This window comes from Syzygium oleosum, unplaced genomic scaffold, assembly GCF_021117445.2.
Source record: "Syzygium oleosum isolate NSW1041296 unplaced genomic scaffold, Sole_v2.1 Sole_v2.03, whole genome shotgun sequence".
NCBI lineage: Eukaryota > Viridiplantae > Streptophyta > Magnoliopsida > Myrtales > Myrtaceae > Syzygium > Syzygium oleosum.
In genome coordinates, this window is record NW_026607487.1 from 19,617,928 (window position 1) to 19,638,466 (window position 20,539).

Here is a 20,539-nt window from a genome sequence, read left to right on the forward strand (position 1 = left end):
ATGGACGTGCGAATCCTAATTGGCTGTCTGACGTGGGAGAGAACAAAGAAGTGGTACCAGGACATCAAAGGAGACGTAACCAGCTCGAGATTCAACCACGTGTGCGGCCGAGATTCTTCGCCGTTTCGCCCCACCAAGATAATAAATAGGTGCAACCGTGGCCCTCAGATTCACACGCTCGGTCCTAAGAAATCCAATCCCATAAGCACAGAGAAGCTCTTGTTGTTGCGCTCTCCAGTTCTCTGATCGAAAGAAGATGTCTTCCTGCGGTGGAAACTGTGGCTGTGGCCCTAGCTGCAACTGTGGCAGCGGGTAATGTCACGTCCTATGTGCCTATGCATATATATATGCTCATATGCACTGTAGTTCATTGTAAATCCTGGTGAGATGAGTTGATGATGACTTAGATGTGTTCGTGTCGATTGTCTTATGTGCAGATGCAGGAGGAACCCAGGCTTGGGTCTCTCAGAGACCACCACCACCACCACCTCTCAGACCATCATTGCTGGGGTTGCTCCTGTGAAAACGTGAGTATCACATAGGGCAAGATCTCCCTTCCACCTCTCATGCAAGAATAGTTAGCAGCATCTACTTATTGATTGTGTAGACTCTGAAATATGGCTTGTATATATCTTTTCGCATGTATCTCGGGAACCCCAGTGAGATGCCGGAGAAGAGCACCGAGGGAGGGCACGCCTGCAAGTGCGGATCAAACTGCCAGTGCGATCCATGCAACTGTTGATCGGCTCCGAAACGAAAAAAAGCGCTTAAATGTTGAAGTCTATTGTGTCTGTAAGCGCGCGTGTATGGAGTGGTTTTCGTGTAGAAGACTATAGTGACCCTGTGTGGTGAATAATGCAGACCTGGGTATTGGTCATACGCATCCTTCTCTCCTGAACTTGGGTGTGCTTATGATGATGAATCCCAGGCCAGGCAACCTGTTTGTGATGTTCTGTGTATGAAAAGTTGAATGGATTTGGATGGATTGTGAATCTTTTTTCAGTTTTTTAGCTTATCTTAAGTCATCTTCTGCAGTGCCGTGTAGTGCTAGACTTTCACCACTCTCGTCAATAATACAACACTTGTCAAAAAAGTCGGGTTGCTTGAACACTTTCGTCTTCAATAATTGTAATGACGAGCAGAGTGACGCTTTGCTTGAACTGGGCTTTAATTTGGTGGTTGTGCAATGGTGATGGACACGTCATTGGAGGCCACTCGATTGGTTGTTCTTAAAAAGTAAATGTCGTTACCTCCTTACGTTTCAACGCCGTGGTGTGCAAGACTTCCACCCACTTGCACTAAATTACAATATCTCTAGCCCAAAAAGTCGGTTGCTTGAGTACCTGTCGCTGTTAATTATAATGACAGGTAAAATGACGTTTTGGACTGGCCTTTATTTGGTGGGTACGCGTCGAACCAGTCAAGGTCGTTCCTCCATGTACAGATCTGTCACCGGCGGCCAGGAGCGATTTGAATTTCTTCGTCAAGGCTAGCGGATCGGAAAGATTTGCAGGAAATGTCCTACTCCTCTACCTGAGCTTTCTGATCAGCCAATTCACTGGACATTTCATATATGAGGATGTTCGAATTGGATTGTCAAAACAATAATTTACCAGGAATTGATATACTGAAGAGTCGATGAACGACGACAACCAACCCACGGAATTACTTTTAACATGAAACTGCAACCATCGTTCACCGATTACTTTTCTAATCTACAAATTCTCAATTTCGTCACGTGTAGCTGAAGCTGAGTGCTTCAAGTTACGTTGGAGAGGGTCACTTTACGCATAGTTGCTCAGCCTCAGGTGACTGCAAACAGGAAGCTCAAATGATGATGCATGAAATAACCGTGTTTTCAGAACAATCCTATATCCAACCCCAGAACGTCGTCAACTATCACCGACCTGAGCTCATTAAAGTTGTTCGATACGCACCCACTGACATTTTCATTAGAAATACACAAACATCAATGACGAGACAAGCCTTACTTGCGATGAGGAGAGTCGGGAATTGGTCTTGAATTGCACCCGGCGATTCTCATTTGGTAGAGGTGATAGAAAACCTGTCTAAGACGCGTAAATTCAGCTGGAGCAGATGTCATGCCAGTTCGAGAAACGATCTCATCGGTTTTTCCTCCTCCTGTCCATCACATCTGCATAGCAAGACATCCATGGATACGTCCATGGATCAGGCCGACAATACACGGGTCATAGACTCGTCGACGAAAACAAATTACGAACATGATGCGCTCCACTGCAAGCATATCACCCATTCCACACTAAACAGCTCAAGCAGTGTGCAAATATGACCATAGCAATCGTAAGTTGCCAAGCCAACACAACTCAGCCTCGACAGAACAGCCTCCAGGAACCTAGGAGATGGTTAATAGTGCAGCATGACAAGTTTACACATCAAATCCTTTTGGGGAATAATGTCGAGCAGCTCAGCTGCATCCGGTACGAGTTGCTTTCAAGCTTAAGAACCGAGTGCTGGAGGAAGTTGGAATGGAACCAAACCAGAAAAGAACCCGGTTCTGACGGTTTTAAGCATCGATTCAGTGACTCACTCGCTTGGTTATTCTTTACAGTGCTGATCCATTAATGCACACGGCCCACTCTCTGAGAGCCCAAGCCTGGATAGTGAAAAGATTAACTTCGATCCTTCAAATTTTCAAGAGATCCAGAACAATTGGTTTTGGATTCGGATAGGGCTCCCGCCCGAATGATAACAAAAGGCCTGGTCCGAAAGCTAACCCGAAAATCCAGGCTCTTTTGTGCACCCGTAGTCTGAAGAAATCTTATAATTACAGTGTAGTTAGTTCTCTTAAAACCCCTAACTTTAGGTCGAATTCCAATTCTTCTCAAATTTTTTGTCTTAAAAAAAATCCTCAACTTTCACTATAGTCCCAAATTTGTCGCGTGTCCAAAAATCGACTTTGATTTCTTCAAGATTATCAATATCTGAAGGTTGTTATTATTCCAAATGAATGTGCGCGTGTTGATGAAGATGTGGGTTTTAATGATCGACATCTAACAGCTCCGATGTTAATAAATTTTGAAGAAACTAGTGTTTATTTTTGAACGCGTGAGCAGATTTGGGATTGGAGTACATAAAATATATTGAAAATTGACTATTTTCTATTATATAATAACGAAATCTTCATTTGAAATAAGCCTAACTTTGACCAAAAAAAAAATAAAGCCTAACTGAATAGAAACTATTTATGTTGACCGATAGATGACAAATCACTAAACTAAAAACTTAGAGAATGTATACTGACAGCGTTATAAAAGTTATGCTTTGTCTTACCATGCGACAATTACAGGGGCAACCACACGACAAACAAGCGAACATTCTTTGACTCCGACTCAAACTATATATAGCACAATAAATAATAAAAGAGGGAACTTCTCATCCCTTGAAGCGTTTCGTAACTCAGACTACGGAGCTCAATCAATCCAATTGGATGACCCATCAAAAACTTCTGCCCGGCTTGACCCGACTCTACCGGGTATCATAGAGACCCGACTCTACCGGGTATCATAGAGATCGAGAATTTCGAAAACAAACGGCCATATCCGGTAGAGAAAAGCGGCTGCGTGATCCAAAAAAAGGGAAAGGAAAAGGGCATCAATTGCAACCCCCCAATTACGTGCCCAAAAAGCCAATAAAATATATAAAGCCGGGATTTGCTGCCAACGCAAAAAGCGGGTGCTGTAACGTCGAAAATTTCCTCTTTTCTTTCTTCAAATTAATATAAAGTAATCATCGAACGAAAAGCAACATCTTCCCATAAACAACAACTCTTTCCCACTCCCAACACGGGGCTCCTCGAACCGACGCCCCGTCACCGACTTCCTTCTCAAATTCCCACGTTTTTTCTCTTTCTTTTTTTTTTGTATTTTCTCGTCGTTAGCCCAACACCGTCGTTGTCTCTTTTAAAAGCACGAGATCGAGGAGGCCGTACTGGGATCGACGGCCGTGATCACTCCCGTCTTCCCGAAGTCGCAGTCGTAGTCGTGCCGCCCGAAGGCCTGATAGTAAGCATTCATGGGGTACGCCGCGTGCGTCCGCACCGTGTTCGGATCGAAGCAGGCCCCGCCCGCCTGTATGGGCTTGCAGTCCACTTGGGCGGTGCTGCACACGTAGTCTATGTTCGCCTGCAGCGCCTGGTCGCTCGCGTCCGATCGCGGCACGCACCACTTCTTGCCCGAGCTCGTCGACGGGGCCGCCGGAGCGGGTCCACTAGCCTATCATCAACCAAAAAAAACGAGTAATCGAAATGGACGGGTTAGATCTCGAAGCAAGAACACGTGCCGTAGCTGACAAATGGCGCTAAACGCGTGGAAAGTTGGAAATCGAAGACGACGGTGGACGAATTTTCAAAGTTCAAAAAGCAATCTTTACAGCTAAGTCATTGAAAACCACGTTCCCATTTCCTCCTGAAATCCTGATCCAGAAAATGTAACCATCGATATTCTCTAATCACATACCCAGTCCCAGTTGATAAACGAGATTTGCAAAGGGTTTAAGGAGCAGCGCTTACCGGTTCATTTCTCAAGATGCCAACGTCGTAAACTGGGGTCAGATCCGGCTTGAACAGCCCGAAGTTCCGCTCCGAGGTCGACGGTTTCAGGTTCTCGTTGAACAGCGCGAAGACGTAAGTCTCGAACTTCCGGTTCGGCATCAGCGGCGTTCCCTTCCCGGAGTTCACGTGCCTCACGAGGTTCCCGTTGTACGACACCGCGTTCTCCATGTTCACGCCCGGCTGGTTGGGGTCGCCCACCGAGGGCCAACCCGTCTCTCCCACCGCGATCTCCACGTCCTCGTAACCCACCTTCTTCATCGCCGAGTAGACCGCGTCCATCTGGGCGTCGAACATGTTCGTGTAGTTTATCCCCGTCGCCGCGTCGAAGATGCCGGCGTTCGGCTTGAACAACGCGTAGTTCAGGGTCTTGGCGGAGAACCCGAAGTACGGGTACGGGTTCACCATGAAGGCGGACTTCGTCTGGCGGTGGAAATCCAGGATCGGAGCGAATATGGCCCGGTCGTACCCGCGGCGGAACCGGCCGGTGCTCGGAGGCTCCGACGACGAGAGTATCCCGAGCGAGTGTGGTGTCGTGACCTGGATGTTGGTGACTTTCGCGAGCTGCAGGGCCGAGTGCAGGGCTTTCATGGCGGGCAAGAGGCGCGCGATGAGGGTCTTGTCGGAGGTGGCGAGGATCTCATTGCCGACGGCAATGCGGTTGATGAGGGTCTGGGGGTAGAACGGCAAGATGTTGGCGGCGACCCACGACTGGGCCGCGGTGAGCTTGGAGAGGGAGATGATGTCGCCGTTGCCGACGGTGACGGTGACGGCGATGCCGGTGCCGGCGAAGGCGCGGAGGATGTCGGGGTTGGCGTCGAAGAGCTTGACCCGGTCGATGGTGGTCTTGGACTTGAGGAAGGCGGCGACTTGGGATGGCGGGGGGAGGTTGTCAGCGACGGTGCCGTAGTTGACGCCGATGGGGTACGCGGCGCGGGACAGATGGGGACAAGTGACGGACAGGAAGAGGATGGCCGTGGCGAGAGGGAAGAGGTTGGCCATGATTAGTCCGGAGTGCGTTTCGTGGAGGAATTGAAGAGAGAGAGGCGGGGTTTAAAATGACGCAGATGAAGAAGAAGAAGAGTAAAGCAAGCTAAGCTCCGACCAAAAACCAAAACAGAAAAAGCAAGCTAAGAATAAAGTGCGGTGCACGCGCTAAAAACACGTGGGCTGTCGACTACGGACGGTGGTTCCCACCGAGATCTGCAGGATGGGACGTGGTTGGAACAAGTGTACGCGGGCGATGGAGCTGTGGAATGAACGCGTTCAGCTTGCACTTTGTGGTGCCGTGGGGTAACGTGAGTTAAAAAAGGGGAAAAATTCCAAGGATCCCAAATAGGATTTTTTTCTCAAAAAATGACCGCAAGTGGACATAATATCAAATAAGAGCCTGAAGTATCCAATCAGTCTCAAATAAAGATTCGAAGTGCCCAATTAGTCTTAAGTAAGGGCCTGGGTTCGTCGGCTGGTCAAATGCTCACCAGCCGGTGAGCACATTACTGTTCCGACGACCGGAACAAGGATAGTTTCGTCTTTTTTTTTTCTTTTCCTTTTCCTTTTTTGTTTTTTTTCCTTCTCTTCCCTCCGCCGGCCATAGCCGGGGTCGGCGGAGGTCGTCAGCCCTTGGCTCGCCCAGCCCAGTCGAGGGTCGCCCTCGCCGGCGTCGGGCGAGGGCGAGGGTTGTCCTCGCTGACGCCGGTGAGGGTTACCCTCGCTCGCCCAGCCCAGTCGAGGGTCGCCCTCGCCGACGTCTGGCAGGCGAGGGTGACCCTTGCTCGACGCCGGCGGAGGGAAGAGAAGAAAAAAAAACATAAAAGGAAAAGGATATAAATCCTTTGTGGAAAAACCCAGAATTCTATGTTCGACTCCCCTTCAAGAAAAATGAGGATATAAATCCTACAAAGGCAAGTCATTCGGGAATGAATCCAGAGCATTTGGCTCTTGCTCAAAAAGAATGCTCAGAATTGTTGCAACAAGGCCTTATTGAAACTTCAAACTATCAATGGGCTTGTGAAGCTTTTTATGTCAATAAACGTGCTGAGCAAAATCGAGGAAAAATGAGATTGGTTATCAATTACCAGCCTCTTAATCTTTTCCTCCAAGATGACAAATTCCCTTTGCCTTCTCAAAATTCCCTTTTTGCGGGAATCACTAAAGCCCATATTTATTCAAAGTTTGATCTCAAAGCCGGATTCTGGCAATTGGGCATTCATCCTGATGACAGACCAAAGACGGGATTCTGTATCCCCAACCAACACTTTCAATGGCGAGTTCTTCCATTTGGTCTCAAGGTTGCTCCTTCCTTATTCCAAAAGGCTATGTGTCGCATATTCCAGCCGATCCTATCTAGTGCAGCTGTCTATATTGACGACATATTGCTCTACAGCCCAGACGAAGAATCTCACTGTCGACTTCTTGAACAGTTTGCAGAAATTGCGGAGAAACATGGCATCATGCTTTCTCAGAAAAAGATGACCATTGCCCAGACAGAAGTTGAATTTCTTGGCATGCACCTTAACAAAGGTACATATTATCCAGGACCGCACATTGCCAGGGAATTACTTAAATTTCCTGAAAAGAATTTTACAACCCAGCAAGTTCAACAATTTCTCGGGATAATCAATTATCTTAGAGATTTTGTTCCAAATATTGCAAGGTTGTTAATTCCTTTGCAACTGATGTTAAAAAAGCATCCAGTGCCATGGGGAAAGGCACAAACTAAAGCAGTTGCGGAACTCAAAGAAATTATGCAAGATCTTCCCCGTCTGCAAATTCCATCCACAGGCAAGAGAATCTTGCAGACTGATGCCAGTGATGAATATTGGGCGGCCATATTGTTCGAAGAACTTCATGGTAAGCGACATCTTTGCGCTTACAAAAGTGGCAAATTTTCTCAGGCAAAAATGCATTATCATTCTACCTTCAAGGAAATTTTGGCAGTAAAGAATGGAATAAAAAAGTTTGAATTCCATCTTATTGGCCATCATTTTCTGGTAGAACTGGATATGGCTTCTTTTCCCCAAATGACCAAATTCAAGCAGAAGCAGATCCCTCATCCTCAGCTACTTAGATGGGTTGAATGGTTTTCGAAATACTCTTTCGAAACCAAACACATTGCAGGAAAGAAAAATGTGCTTGCAGACTTTCTCTCCAGACCAAAAGCATCGGCAGAAATCAACATATATATTCTCAGACATTCCTTCCCGTTCCGGGCAGACAAGTACAAGATTGAACGGTTCCGAGATTGGCCAAGCCTAGAATATCCTCAAGAAATACTTGAGCAAATTCAAAAGGATAAGCTCATTGAAAATCTTGACAATCTCATGTGGCAATGCCACACAGACCTTTTTCGCCACCATAGAGGATCTATTCTTGACTCTTCTGGATTACACTCGAGGTACCCTTTCATCCACCCATTACTTTGGAGAAAAAATGATTTTCCTGACAAACTTAAATGGCTATTATGGTATCTAACCAACAAGTACGTAATAGCTATTGAGTTTCCCACCAGAAAATTTATTCTCCAATTGACCAACTTGCTTCTGGCTGATTACGTTCAACTAAATGAACACGAGAAAAACCTTTTAACTGTGCTCAAATGGTTTTACCCTCCTGTTTATTGGAAACGACTCTTTCTCGAAGAAGTGAAAAAAGTCCGAGATGATCCAGAAACACACACTGTTGTACTATTCCACCGTCCTTGGACTTTTGTGCATAATAATGGTACCATTTCCAATACTCCCGCCGCAGTAGGTACTACTACCTACAAGCCTCAGTCACAACTCCAGGTTGCACGTGTCTATAAATCGTTCCCCAGTCGCATTGGTTCTGTTGAATATAATTACAGGGAACTCCAAAGGATCCTATGCCAAGAAAATCGCATTATTCCAGAAGAAGCATGGGATTACTTCACACCCGTCTCATGGGATCACGAAGGATCTTCCTCTACAACAAGACAAGCACTCAGAGAATACGAGCACGAACAAGCACAGGCACAGCTTGGATTATCACAAGATCACGAAATGTCAGATATAGGAGATCCAGCACAGTCATCTCAAGATCCGGTGCAGTCATCTCAGGATCCATGGGGTGGACCACTCTCTCAAGACCCCTATGACTATGGACCATTGTCCTTATCCGTTGGACTTGATGCCAGCTCTTCCTCTCACTACACACAACTAGGAAATTGGCCCCAGCCAGTTTTGCCTCAGCCAGTCTTACCTGAACCAAATCCACAACCAAGCCTTGGCATCAGAATGTGGAATGACCTCCTGTTATCACAAAACACTCCAAATACTGCTTTTCCAGACCTTTTGACACATGCATCCTCTTCCTCGAACCCAACGCCGGTCATCACTGAAGATAATTTCGAACACATTCTGACACAGAGATAGATAGCAGAATACGAACGTGCAAACAGTTCAGACGGCTCGGATTATGACTATAACTCTGGATGGAGATAAGCTTGTACTATTCCACCTAACCGGCATCATTCTAGCATATCATAGCCGGGTCCTGTTTCACCTATGAATATGCTTTAAGTGTTCTACGAGTGTGTTGTAGGTGTGCCAAATAATGTACTTAGTTTAGGTGAGTTTTGTTTTATGCGGACAGAAGTCCAATAATGTACTCGTTCTAAGTGTGTTTTGTCTTATCTGGACCGTCGTCCAGCATGTATTCCCCAACGCCTATATAAGGCCATGTAATCCTTCGGTTTGGAACAAGAGGGAAAGTTGTGAAATCTAAATCCTTTCACTTTCCATGCCTTTCTAAAAATCTCTTTCTTTAAAGCCTGGCATAATCCTCTAAGAAATGCAGCTCGGCCAGTTGGGCATAACATCATCCTGGTCACTCTGAGCGTCTCTATGCTCTGAGCTAAATCTCCGGGTAGTTTTGCAGCTAAAAGGCAGTTCCTGAAGGGCTTGAACAAGAGGTTCACCCATGTGGAATAGCATACCTGCTGTAAGCTGACCTGGTTTTCCCTGGCTCTCAGCAATATATCTATAATTAATTCCTTTTATGAAAATTCGTACTCATTCATTTAAAGCACGTTGTACACATAATTACAATGCATATAGTTTTCAACTACTCGCTTTTTTTCCTACATATGCCTTGATTTTTCTAACTAAGTTTTTCTTGTTGATATTAGAAAAAAATAAAGCTTAAATAGTCAAAGTAAATATAATTACTATCGTAACTAATAAGATGATTATTTTTCAATATATATATGAGTACCTCAATTATGTTCATCACATATATACACACAGATTGGCAATCTCACCGATGGATCCTTTTTTAGAGCATATAGCTATAATCTCATGGAGCAATATTTCAAGAACATAGCTCAATTCTCACCCTCTCAATCTATTTAATCCACAATTTTCATGGGAAAGTCTTAACTGGCATTTCTTCAAACAACTCGCAAGCAAACCAAAAGAATTACAAGAATTTCAATTTCAACACCTCCAAAACACTCAAAACCAGAGCGCATAGCCAAAAAAAATTTGCTTCACCATATACAACCTCCGAAATTGCCCAAAAACAATGCAAACACACAAGGAAATTGCGCAAATTGCAAAGAAACATGAAAATCACAAATCTTGACTAGGATAATAATAATAGAAGCAACTCCGATAGGGACGACAACATACTTAGCGAAAATCGACCAAAATGGCGAAAGCAAATGCAATTAAAATGAGCGAGACGAACTCCGAGCATCAAAAGAACTAGCATTGTAGTAGCTTCCCAATGGGACGGAGCTTCCTCTTTGAAGGAAAGCGTGACAACCGATGGAAGGGGCAAAAGCGGGAGGCAACACAGCTCTCTCTCCTATCACTTGTGCTCTCGGTAACAAGTGTGGCATTCGAAGATAACTACAATCCTTTTTTTTTTTTTTGGATCTCTAACTGCACTCCTTTGGCAGTACCTTCTTTAACCTACCAAGCTTCTCTTGATCTCAACAGACCAATGGAGATTTTTCCTTGTTGAAAACGTGGTAACAGACCTCCTTTTAAGATTTGCCCATTGATCTAGGAACATCTTTCCTATTCGGTGAGTAATTCGGCACATTCATGTCTCCCCCATTGCCATCCTAGAAGGTATACGAGAACTGCATCTTGCCCAAGCCCTCTTAACCCCGGTGATCACTCTTCGCCCTCATAGGTTTGCGTAGACCACACGCTTTTCTCCGAATCACCCATCTACCAGAAGGATCCTACTTTGATACCATTTGTCACGGGCCGACAGATTTCTAACATAGTATAGCCAGTGCGATGCTTGGTAAGTCGAGAACACTAGGCCAACATTCCATCTATAATTGTACCTAAGAATAGTACGGCGAATAACATCCTCATATCGGATCGTACCACACCCAGTTTAGCTCAGGTATTTAATCCCTCAAGCAAGACATACAATACACTTCAGTACGACAACTGATTTCGACATTTCATGGACTCATCAGGATAATGGCATTAGCTCCCGACCAATTTATACGCGAGAGGTGTGCCTTAAGAGCTTCTCAGAGTCATAATTGTTTTATTCTAAAACTCTTAGCACAAATATCCTAATATCATTCACATGAACAAGTTATATCATCACTTTTGCATCACTCATCCTTTGCCCCAACGCCACAAGCTCCACTCAAAGGGTACGAGAGTATGGGAGAATTCGGTCTATCATATAAACACACGATGAACACGGAAGCGAACATTCATTTAACACCGACTTAAACCACATATAACAAAATAAATAATAAAGGTGGGAACTTCTGATCCCATTAAGTGTTTCGTAATTCAGACTGTTGGAGCTCAATCTATTCAATTATATGCACCCATCAAAACAGGTTTGACCCCATTCAACCAAGTATCATAATAGATCGAAAATTCTGAAAACAACAGCCATATCCGGTAGAGAAAATTGGTTGCGTGATCCAAAAAAGATGGAAAAGGGGATCAATGGCAACCCCAAAATCTAGCGCCAAAAAGCCAATAACATGTTAATATACAAAGCGGCGATTTGCTCTCATCATAGAAAAAGCGAGTGTAAGTGTAACGTTCATATTTCCCTCTTTTCCTTCAAATTAATACGAAGTATGCAAACAGAAAGCAACATCCTCCCATAAACAACTCCTTGGATTTCCGATACGGGCTCGCCGAACTTCCCGCATCTGGCTCCTTCTTGCTCGATGGGGCGGTCGGACCGGGCGATGCCGGATCGGGCGATGCCGGAGCGGGTGCACTAGCCTGTCATCAACAAAAAAACAAAAGGACTAATCGAAATGGCCGGCTTAGATCTCGAAGGAAGCACACGCGGGCTGCAGCTGATTTCAAAAACTTGCGAACATTGTCAGCTGATTATGTTCCTGCCTTTGTCAGGAACGTCAGTTTTGACAAATGGCGCCAGATTCTGTTTTTCCGATTATATAATTTTTATGGACTAATATACCCTCCAGTAAACGTAAATGTGGTAACAGAGCGAGGACATTCTGGGCAAAGCGAAGCTGGACCCAAGAGCCAACGTCTCTTTCTACGGCAGACACGTCATTCGAAGCAAAGGGACGTCTTTTATGCGTCAGAGCTCCACAGATCAGACGAAAGAAATTATCCCCTTGTACACGTAAAGGCGAAAACAAATTCCCGGACACGCCACGCCAATCTCCCTCTAAACGCGTCGGAAGTACGAAAACGAAGACGACGATGGTCGAATCTTCAAAGCACAAGAAGCAATCTTTACAGGTCAGTCAACAAAAAATGTACCGTCCATATTCCCAGTCAATTGGAGACTGCTTGATAACTGATCAAATAATATCCGATTTTATTTTTTTATCTAAAAAAAGAAATTTATTTGATAAATTTTTTATTTTCGAATGCAAATTTATTTTCAAAATCAGTTTTAAAATAGAATTAAAAATAAAAAAAAGCTGATTATTAATTTTGAGAACAAAAATCAGAAATGAAAAAAAAATTCTTTTTTTCTTCTTTTTCTTCTTGGCCAGTCTTCTTCCTGACCTGTGGTCAGTCGCCGGCAAGGGTGAGGGCGGCTTGCGGCCTGGGTGAGGGCTCAGGTTTTTGTCAAAATATTAAAAACAAACAAAAAAAAAATTCAAAATATTTATTAAAATATTATTAATAAAAATAAATTTTATATCGTTACCAAATCAATTTTTTTTTTATTTCGATAATGAAAATTTTGCACAATTACCGAACGCTTTCAAATGCTTATAAATTATTTTCGGGAGTGAAATAAAAAGAATCATTTCTGAGTAGAAATTATTTTCGGGTACATAATGATTACCAAACGCACCATTAATACCCTCAGCCTTGATATTATCAGTTTCAGCGTAGTTAACTCTTAATTATTTCTATAATCACGTACCCCGTCCCAGTTAATAAAGCGAGATTTGCAAAGGGTTTAAGGAAGAGCATTTACCGGTTCGTTTCTCATGATGCCGACGTCGTAAACCGGAGTCAGATCCGGCTTGAACAGCCCGTAGTTCCGCTCCGAGGTCGACGGTTTCAGGTCCTCGTTGAACAGCGCGAAGACGTAAGTCTCGAACGTCCGGTTCGGCATCAACGGCGTTCCCTTCCCGGTGTTCACGTGCCTCACGAGGTTCCCGTTGTACGACACCGCGTTCTCCATGTTCACGTCCGGCTGGTTGGGGTCGCCCACCGAGGGCCACCCCGTCTCTCCCACCGAGATCTCCACGTCCTCGTAACCCACCTTCTTCATCGCCGAGTACACCGCGTCCATCTGGGCGTCGAACATGTTCGTGTAGTTCATCCCCGTCACCGCGTCGAAGACGCCGGCGTTCGGCTTGAACAACGCGTAGTCCAGGTTATTGGCGGAGAACCCGAAGAACGGGTACGGGTTCACCATGAAGGCGGACTTCGTCTGGCGGTGGAAATCCAGGATCGGAGCGAATATGACCCTGTCGTACCCCCGGCGGAAACGGCCGGTGCTCGGAGGATACGACGACGCGAGTATCCCGAGCGAGTTCGGTGTCGTGACCTGGACGTTGGTGACGTTCGCGAGCTGGAGAGCCGAGTGGAGGGCCTTCATGGCGGGCAAGATGTGCGCGATGAGGGCCTTGTCGGAGGTGGCGAGGATCTCATTGCCCATGGCGATGCGGTTGATGAGGGTCTGGGGGTAGAACGGCAAGATGTTGGTGGCGACCCAGGACTGGGCCGCGGGGAGCTTGGAGAGGGACAGGATGTCGCCGTTGCCGACGCTGACGGTGACGGCGATGCCGGTGCCGGCGAAGGCGCGGAGCATGTCGGGGTTGGCGTCGAAGAGCTTGACCCGGTCGATGGTGGTCTTGGTCTTGAGGAAGTTGGCGACTTGGGATGGCGGGGGGAGGTTGTCGGCGATGGTGCCGTAGTTGACGCCGATGGGGTACGCGGCACGGGAGAGATGAGTACAAGTGACGGACAGGAAGAAGATGGCCGTGGCGAGAGAGAACAGGTTGGCCATGATCAGTCCGTAGTGCGTTTCGTGGAGGAAATGAAGAGAGAGAGAGACGAGGTTTAAACTTAAAGTGACGCAGAAGAAGAGCAGAGCAGAGCAGAGCAAAGGTGCGCGGAAAGTGCGGTCCACGCGCTCGATTAAAGTGGGCCGTGGAGTAGGGGATAGTGTACGTAGACGATGGAGCCGTGGACCGAACGGGGCTCGTCTTCTAACTTGCAGTGCGGTGGGGGGCAACGTGAGGGAGAAGTCGGAAGCTCGTCATCGTGCATTTATGGGAGCAATGACTGTGGATTTGGAAGAGAAGTGTCGAGAAAGTCCTTAATATTTTTGCATTGACGTAAATTTAATCATTATTTTTTTTACATTAATTTAATTTTAAATTTTTTATTTTTATATCAATTCAGTCCTTCCAATTAATTTTGGCCAAATTTTGATAACGTGGATGACGGCCGACTTACGTGGCGCCGCTGGTACTGACGTGGACAATTTTTAATAATATTTTTGTCTTATTTTATTCTTTAAATATTTTTCTGATTTTTTTTAAATTTTTTTCCTTCTTTTCTTTTTTTTCTTTTCCTTCTTCTTCTACCTTTGGCTGGTGACTGGTCCGGTCATCAGCCATGGCTGGCCGCCTGGGCGAGGGCAGGGTCGCTGTTGCCTGCCATAGGCGAGGGCCGGCCTTGCCTAGGCCAAGCTCGACGAGGCTAGGCGGCCGGCTATCGCCGGTGATCGGTAGACCTAGGCCAAGCCCGGCGAGGCCAGCCAGTCGGCTATCGCCGGTGACCGGTAGAAGAAGAAGGAAAAGAGAAAAAAAATAAAAGAAGGAAAAAATAAAAAAATATTTAAAAATTGAAAAAAAAAATTAAAATATTATTAAAAATTATCTACGTCAACGCCGGTGGGGCCACATAAGTCGGCCGGAGCCACGTCACCAAAATCCGATCAAAATTAGCCAGAAGGATTGAGTTGGCACAAAGACAAAAGGTTTATGACTGAATTGGCACCAAAAAAAGATTTGGGATTAAATTGGCATAAATACAAAAGGTTTATGACTTTTTCAACACTTTTCCCGTGGATTTGGAGTAGTCCTATGTGGTATTTTGTTGTTGTTTCGAGTTCATTTGTAGCTGGGGTTCGAGCTCGAAGCCAGTTATTACATGCTTCTTCGTCGAAAGACAGATCTTAAAGTGACATTTAGTATTTTTTTCCCGCGTCTTTTCTTATAAATTATATACAATCAACGAACGAGATTTTACCCTTTTTTTAATCTGACGGCGGCACCTGAGATATTGAGAATCCATTTTCGAAGGTTCCTTAGAAAACATTCCAACGTTTAAAATTTACAAATGCCATCCCTAAGAGGAGTGGTCCTTGAGGGTCTGTTTAGTAACGTTTTTATTCCCATAAATAATTCCTGTTCAGAAATATTTTTTTCTATTTATATTCCCTAGACGAGTTTCTGAGCAAAAAAACGCGTTTAGTAACTGCCCAAAATTTCTATTTCCAGAGTAAAAAAAGAACAGAAATGCATTTGGTAGAACACTAAAAATTTCTACTCCTAATTTTTTCATTTAATTATAAAATTGTCGATGGAGACTTAACGATTCATGTTTGGATAAAATTGGACTAGAAATATAATAAGAATATATTATGATATAGAATTGAATGACCTTAATACAATCATAAATAAAAGTACTCCTTATAAACAGAGCAAGTACCGGATGGTGGTAGAGGAAATTGCAGTTTAGGGGACTTAACAATTCATGTTTAGATAAAATTGGACTAGATATAGAATAATAATATATTAGGATATAAAATTGGATGACCTTATTACAATCATAAAGAAAATTACTCCTATATTCAAAGCAAATACCGGATGGTAGTCGAAGAAATTGCAATTTAGGGTGTAGGATTTTAGGATTTGTGGTTAGGGGTTAGGGTTTTAGGATTTCAATTTTGAGGTTTAGGGTTTAGAGTTTGGGGTTTAGGGTTTTAGGGATTCGGGTTTTGGGTATTGGGGTTTGGGATTTAAGGAATAAGGTTTGGGGTTTTGCGATTTTACGTTTTAGGATTTAGGGTTTGGAATTACGATTTTAGGGTTTAGGATTTAGGGTTTCGGGTTTGGAATTTTAGGGTTTAGGGTCTAGTGTTTCAGGTTTTGAGTTTGGGATTTTAGGGTTTAGGATTTAGGGTTTCGGTTTTGGAATTTTAGGGTTTAGGGTTTAGGGTTTAGTGGTTAAGGTTTTGAGTTTGGGATTTTAGGGTTTGGTGTTTCAGATTTTGAAGGTTTAGGGTTTTTTATTTTAGTGTTATGGGTTTGAGGGTTTGGGTATTGAGGTTTAAGATTTTGGGATTTAGGGTTAAGGTTTAGGATTTGGGATTTAGGATTTAGTCTGAGAATATCTTGTGAAAGAGAGAGAGTTAATCTTGTTTTTCTTTTTGTTATGGAAATAGAAATGTAGATTTTTTTTATTTCTTATTTCTATTCCAAATCTATTTCCTAATCACTTTTCTGTTCCGGGGACAAAAAAACTAACTGATGTTACTAAACGGATTTCTGTTTTTTTTCTGTTCCGGGGAACAAAAGAACAAAAAAATAGAGAAATAGAAATGTTACTAAACAAGCCCTTAACATAACGGTCATTTTTTTTCGAGAGTCTTATCTTGATGGATAGCGAATTAGCACCACACTACCAAAAAAAAAATCCATGATTACAAAAAGGCCCATCATCTTTGAAATCAGAACAAAATCCCTAATTTGAAATTCAACGCCCATCAACCAAGTGCTCGTCCTATCTCACTCTCACTATCTCTCACTCACAGTCTCAACTCACAAGCTCAACACTCATCAACTCACGATCTCAACTCTCAACTTCCATCAACTCATGGCCGTGCCTCTGGCCATTCATTGCCTCTCTCTCTCTCTCTCTCTCTCTCTCTCTCTCTCTCTCTCTCCATCACCTCCATTTGCGTGAAGCTTGGTGAGACCAGTTCCATGGACCCACCCGGGAACTGGATGACCGAACCAATCGGTCCGATTTCGAGGTGGGTCCATAGAAACAATAAGTGGTCCCCAATTCCATGGTGGAAACTGCCCACCCGGACTGTGCTCACCTCTACTGCCAACGCTCTTTGATATGAAAAAAAGTTTACTGTTTCTTCTGTGAAGCAGTTTTTGTTTCCATTCTCTTCTATGAGAAAATGCTCTTTTGAGAGCATGCATTTCAGTTCGTTGTGATAAATCATTTTATTTTGCTGCTATGTTCTAATGTTGATGATTCCAAGCACGATGACTTCACATAAATTTTTTTCCTGGTACGGGCTATTTACTGTTAATATCCAGCTGAAGCAACATCTTTCCGGGGCAGATTTTTCTCACTTTTGAAATTGCTTCCTAGGCCCAAACAAAAATTGCTTCCTAGGCGACGGTCCGTCAGCGTTCCGAATCAAGGGCCCGGTATAGACATGATCTTGCTCTGCAGGTGGGACGCGCGTGCTACTAGGTGATAATTGGTACTTACGCTAAACCAAGAGTAATCTAATGACCTAGTTGGGCAAATTGTATTTCTCACTTTTACAAAGGAATTGTGATTACAAAAAAGGAGAGCATTACTTGAATATTATACATGATACCTCGTACGGGGTGTATTAGGTGGTTAGGACCCCAAATCCCGGAAACTACCATGTCGGATGCAAAGGCTTTTTCAGGACTCAGAACTTATCCCTCGACCTCTGATACCCAACCCAGAACCTACCAGGCAAATGGTTCCGTAGGTTTCGTTGATTTAACAAGTTGCCTTCCACACCCTGGATGAACTCGTCTATTTTGACTTGTTAAAATGATAACAAATAATTTTCTGCTCTGTCGTCAAAATATAAAAGAGTATTCGAATTTTTAAAATTTATGAAGAGATTACAAATGAAAATGAGTGTCGATATTTGTATAGTGAGATTTTCAATTGCTTAAGTTAAGAAAAAATCAAAGTACTTGTATAGCAAGATTTGAAAAAAAACCAAAAGGTAAAAAATAAGCATTACTCCGTATAGATCTAATTTTTGGCTTTTGACGAGCTATAGCCTATTCTATGAAGAATTATCACTTTTTAATCACTCTAGTTTAGTCGGAAGGGCATCTCGACTTCATAGGAAACTTTTTAGATAGCAGTTCATGTGCGTGATCTCTTAATTGCGATGGATCTCACGATGGGCTCACATATTTTTATGAGTTAGGTGCACCGAGCGCATGCATATACTTTACCTCCTTGACCTCCTCGTCTATCAGCTAATGTCCCTAACGACTAAGGGCCGTTTGGTTCGACTTTAGGAGAATGCCTTTGAGGGAATGCAAATACCTTTGGGCTAAAGGGGTTTTCTGAAATGCAAATAGTATTTGGTTGGTGTTTTTTAAAATCAACTTGGGCTAAAAGATTTTTGCTAATACTTTAAAAAAAAAAAAAAAAGAGGTTCCGATAGAGCTTAACCACTGGCCACCGCCGCTGGCCAGATCTGGTTGCCGGCCAACCGCCGACAGCCAGATCCGGTCGCCGGCCACCGCCACCTGACCTCAGGCGAGGCGGCCTGAGGTCACACGACCTCAGGTGTCGCCTGGGTCGCGCGACCTAGGCAACACTTGAGGTCTAGTGACCCCAGGCAGCGATTGCCGGGGTCGGGCTAGCCCTCAGGCAGCGGTCGCCGGCCACCGGACCTGGCTCTGGGGAAGATGAACAGTTGCGATGAACAGTGCAAGTTGCATTCCGAAAATGCAACTTCTCAAGGCACCTCCACCCTTGCATTGGCCAAAAGTCCTTTGGAGAGCATTCCAAATGCAATTGCATCTCCCAAAAGTGAGTAAAAAAAGTTGTCAAACACCATTTGCATTTGGTCAAGAGACTTTAGAGCCCAAATGAGCATTCCAAATGCTGAACCAAACAGGGCCTAAGTCTCTTCCTTAATAACTTTCATTTACAGGTTAGTCGAGTTAACTAAATTTCTTTTGTAATTTTCCAAAATTGTAAATTACTTTTTCTGTTTTCCAAATTTTGGAACGAAAGTAAAGTTACTTTTTAGAGGATAAACAGATGAAACCCTTGCAATTTTTATTTTTTGCCATGCGAAATTCGTATGATTGCTTTAATGTCTAAAGCAACTTTCCGTTTGAAAGAAAGATTTTTCATGATTTCATCTTTTCATCTTAAGCAAGTAGGATTAACTCTCAAATAAAGCCTTTAACTCTTATCTTAAGAATAATGCGGATAAAGAATTGTGGAATTTCTCTTTAATTCTCAAATGGGTATCAAAGCGGGAATTCCTGAGTTCAAATATTTCCAGTCCCATATTTGCCTTCCTAATGAAAGATTTCCATGATCAATACTAGGCAAAAAAACAGACTAAGCATGAGGAGAAATTTTATAATATTTAAATAATATCACACATTCATCCGATAACTTGAACTTTTAGAACAGCTGATAATATTCCCACAAAATCTCACATCTGCTATTGAAGCCAGCTAGTGCCCTCGTCCCGTTTCAAACTAGGAAATCTTTCTAGCGGTACAAGTATGAGCAGCCGGAAAGAGTTTGTTAGCCAATGGAAGACTCACTAATGCTGTTTAAATTAGAGTTCTCGGGTCAGCTCATGGAGAAGAGCTACCCCAGCAGAAGCAAGATTTGCTAGCAAGAATAGGTTTCCTCTTTCGACTTGTCTTGCCATGGCAAGAGAGATTTTATTGAAACCCTTGTATAACAATCTCTCATAGAAAATTACTTTTGAGTTCACTTATGTTAGGCATAGGTTAATACAAAAGGACCTTTGATTTTTTGGGTGAAATCATTGTATTTTCTTTCGGTAACAAGACGAATGCATTATTTGATCACCCATGTCGAAGTCGTAGCAAAAACCCTCGTGTCCTAAGTCTTGTTTATCCTGTCGTCTCGAGCCATATTAAAGTCGGGGTCGTTGTCCACACAACAAAAGGCTAAAACACCAATTAACAAATCAAATTCGTTTCTAATAATCTTAATCATTTCGTTTCAGTTCATTGTTCTGTGCTTGGAGTTTTAGCAGAATGCCTGAATTTATGCTTCTGAGAAAATTAGGTACGATAAGCCGATTACATCTTTACTCAAAGTCTGCCGATGTGTTTGATGGCTACATGTCTTGTTGACCGCGCATGCGACAACTTTCTCCGGTTTCAGGCACCGTCGCGAGTGTCTGTGTAACCCGAGGGCTCTCAAGAAGCTGCCAACAAAGTCGACTCTTGACTTGAGCCGAGCTGAAAGTCACAAGTTGGCTAAAGTCCCGTCCATGATCAGTTGGTTTGTCGGGTGCAATGCATGTAATATCGTTGCATCCGAAGAATCCGAGCCCAATTTCATGTCCAATTTACGCGAGCTTCGATCCCTGCATATTGTTGAATTTGTAGGATTCGTAGGTGAATGGAAAATGAGAAATGACCGGATGGCAGTTTTTAATTACTGTGAGAATAATAGT

General features: G+C 43.7%; 3 protein-coding genes across 4 annotated transcripts; 1 reads left to right on the top strand and 2 right to left on the bottom strand.

Annotated features, from left to right (window-relative positions):
- The first annotated feature begins 153 nt into the window (after window positions 1-153).
- LOC115683810 (metallothionein-like protein 1) lies at window positions 154-994 on the top strand. Its single transcript, XM_030608426.2, has 3 exons — window positions 154-312; window positions 438-527; window positions 661-994. Exons 1-3 carry the CDS (start codon window positions 257-259, stop codon window positions 740-742), a joined length of 228 nt encoding a protein of 75 aa, XP_030464286.2. The 5' UTR covers window positions 154-256; the 3' UTR covers window positions 743-994.
- A 2,565-nt stretch (window positions 995-3,559) lies between these two features.
- LOC115683809 (glucan endo-1,3-beta-glucosidase-like) lies at window positions 3,560-5,686 on the bottom strand. 2 transcript variants are annotated; one of them, XM_056309216.1, is made up of 2 exons: window positions 4,550-5,684; window positions 3,560-4,253 (listed from the first exon to the last, which is right to left on the bottom strand). In XM_056309216.1, the coding sequence occupies exons 1-2, from the start codon at window positions 5,588-5,590 to the stop codon at window positions 3,942-3,944; spliced, it is 1,353 nt and encodes a 450-aa protein (XP_056165191.1). In that variant the 5' UTR covers window positions 5,591-5,684; the 3' UTR covers window positions 3,560-3,941. The 2 variants fall into 2 exon arrangements, with proteins under 2 accessions (XP_056165191.1, XP_056165192.1); XM_056309217.1 differs by lacking the exon at window positions 3,560-4,253 and adding an exon at window positions 4,380-4,445 and having other exon boundaries at window positions 4,550-5,686.
- A 5,594-nt stretch (window positions 5,687-11,280) lies between these two features.
- On the bottom strand, window positions 11,281-14,119 carry LOC115666561 (glucan endo-1,3-beta-glucosidase-like). The gene is made up of 2 exons (XM_030588272.2): window positions 13,016-14,119; window positions 11,281-11,829 (listed from the first exon to the last, which is right to left on the bottom strand). Exons 1-2 carry the CDS (start codon window positions 14,054-14,056, stop codon window positions 11,662-11,664), a joined length of 1,209 nt encoding a protein of 402 aa, XP_030444132.2. The 5' UTR covers window positions 14,057-14,119; the 3' UTR covers window positions 11,281-11,661.
- Between the last annotated feature and the right edge of the window lie 6,420 nt (window positions 14,120-20,539).